General features: G+C 49.8%; 1 protein-coding gene across 1 annotated transcript; it reads left to right on the top strand.

The window, feature by feature from the left end:
* The first annotated feature begins 235 nt into the window (after nt 1-235).
* LOC101652901 (60S ribosomal protein L30-like) lies at nt 236-583 on the top strand. The gene has a single exon (XM_004716519.1). It carries the CDS (start codon nt 236-238, stop codon nt 581-583), a length of 348 nt encoding a protein of 115 aa, XP_004716576.1.
* The last annotated feature ends 436 nt before the right edge of the window (nt 584-1019 follow it).

Genomic DNA, 1019 nt, shown 5'->3' on the forward strand with positions numbered 1-1019 from the left:
AACCTGATCTTCAATCAGCTTCTTCTCCACTGTTACAGTCTGCTACCAACCGGCCTGGGCTCTGAACCTTCCAACTCTTAATCCCCCCTTCTTTGCCCTATCTCAGCAAGAAGTAGTTAAGACAGAACACATTGCCCCATTACCACTATTAAGAAGTTTGGGATCCCTTCCTTTCTCCCGGTCCATCTTGGCGGCTGCTCTTGGTTGGGGGCCGTTCCGCACGTAAGACAGGAAGATGGTGGCCGCACAGAAGATGAAAAAGTCACTGGAGTCCATCAACTGGAGGCTCCAGCTCATTATGAAAAGCGGGAAATACGCGCTGGGCTACAAGCAGACGCTGAAGATGATCAGGCAAGGCAAAGCGAAACTGGTCATCCTGGCCAACAACTGCCCAGCCTTGAGGAAATCAGAAATCAAGTACTATGCCATGTTGGCCAAAACTGGTGTCCATCACTACAGCGGCCACAATATCGAGTTGGGCACAGCATGCAGCAAGGACTACAGGGTGTGTACACTGGCCATCACCAATCCCGGTGATTCTGATATTATTAGAAGCAGGCCAGAACAGACTGGTGAAAAATAAATCCTGCAATATTTTTCTTTAATAAAACTGGCCAGAGCTTGTTAAAAAAAAAAGAAGAAGAAGTTTGGGCCGGGTCTGGACCGGGCAGCCTCCACCTCCCCTCCGGCTCCTCAGGAAGATGAAACCTCAAAGCCCACATTCCCAGCCTCTCAGGAGGATGGATGACCTATTGAACTATGCAACTCCTGCCTCAACACCCCAAAGAGCTTATCTCTCCCGGCCAGGTTTATGTAGCCCCTTCCCCAGCACCCCAGGAAGCAATTTATCTTCCCAGGCTGGTTAGTCGAGCCCCTTTCCCAGCACTCCAGAGAGCAGGTTTGCAAACAACAAGATGACTTCCCACAGGTCGCATCCTGACTCAAGGCCCTGCAGCTACAAGCAATAAAAAAATCTCCCTTCCTTCTGTCAACATATACTTCCTTAGCTTCAGCCTTAT

This window comes from Echinops telfairi, unplaced genomic scaffold (assembly GCF_000313985.2).
Source record: "Echinops telfairi isolate 266 unplaced genomic scaffold, ASM31398v2 ScPeMD7_7425;HRSCAF=8463, whole genome shotgun sequence".
Classification (NCBI taxonomy): domain Eukaryota; kingdom Metazoa; phylum Chordata; class Mammalia; order Afrosoricida; family Tenrecidae; genus Echinops; species Echinops telfairi.

Coding starts and splice junctions, on each gene's coding strand:
- LOC101652901 (XM_004716519.1), top strand. CDS start 236: ATGGTGGCCGCACAGAAGATGAAAAAGTCACTGGAGTCCATCAACTGG.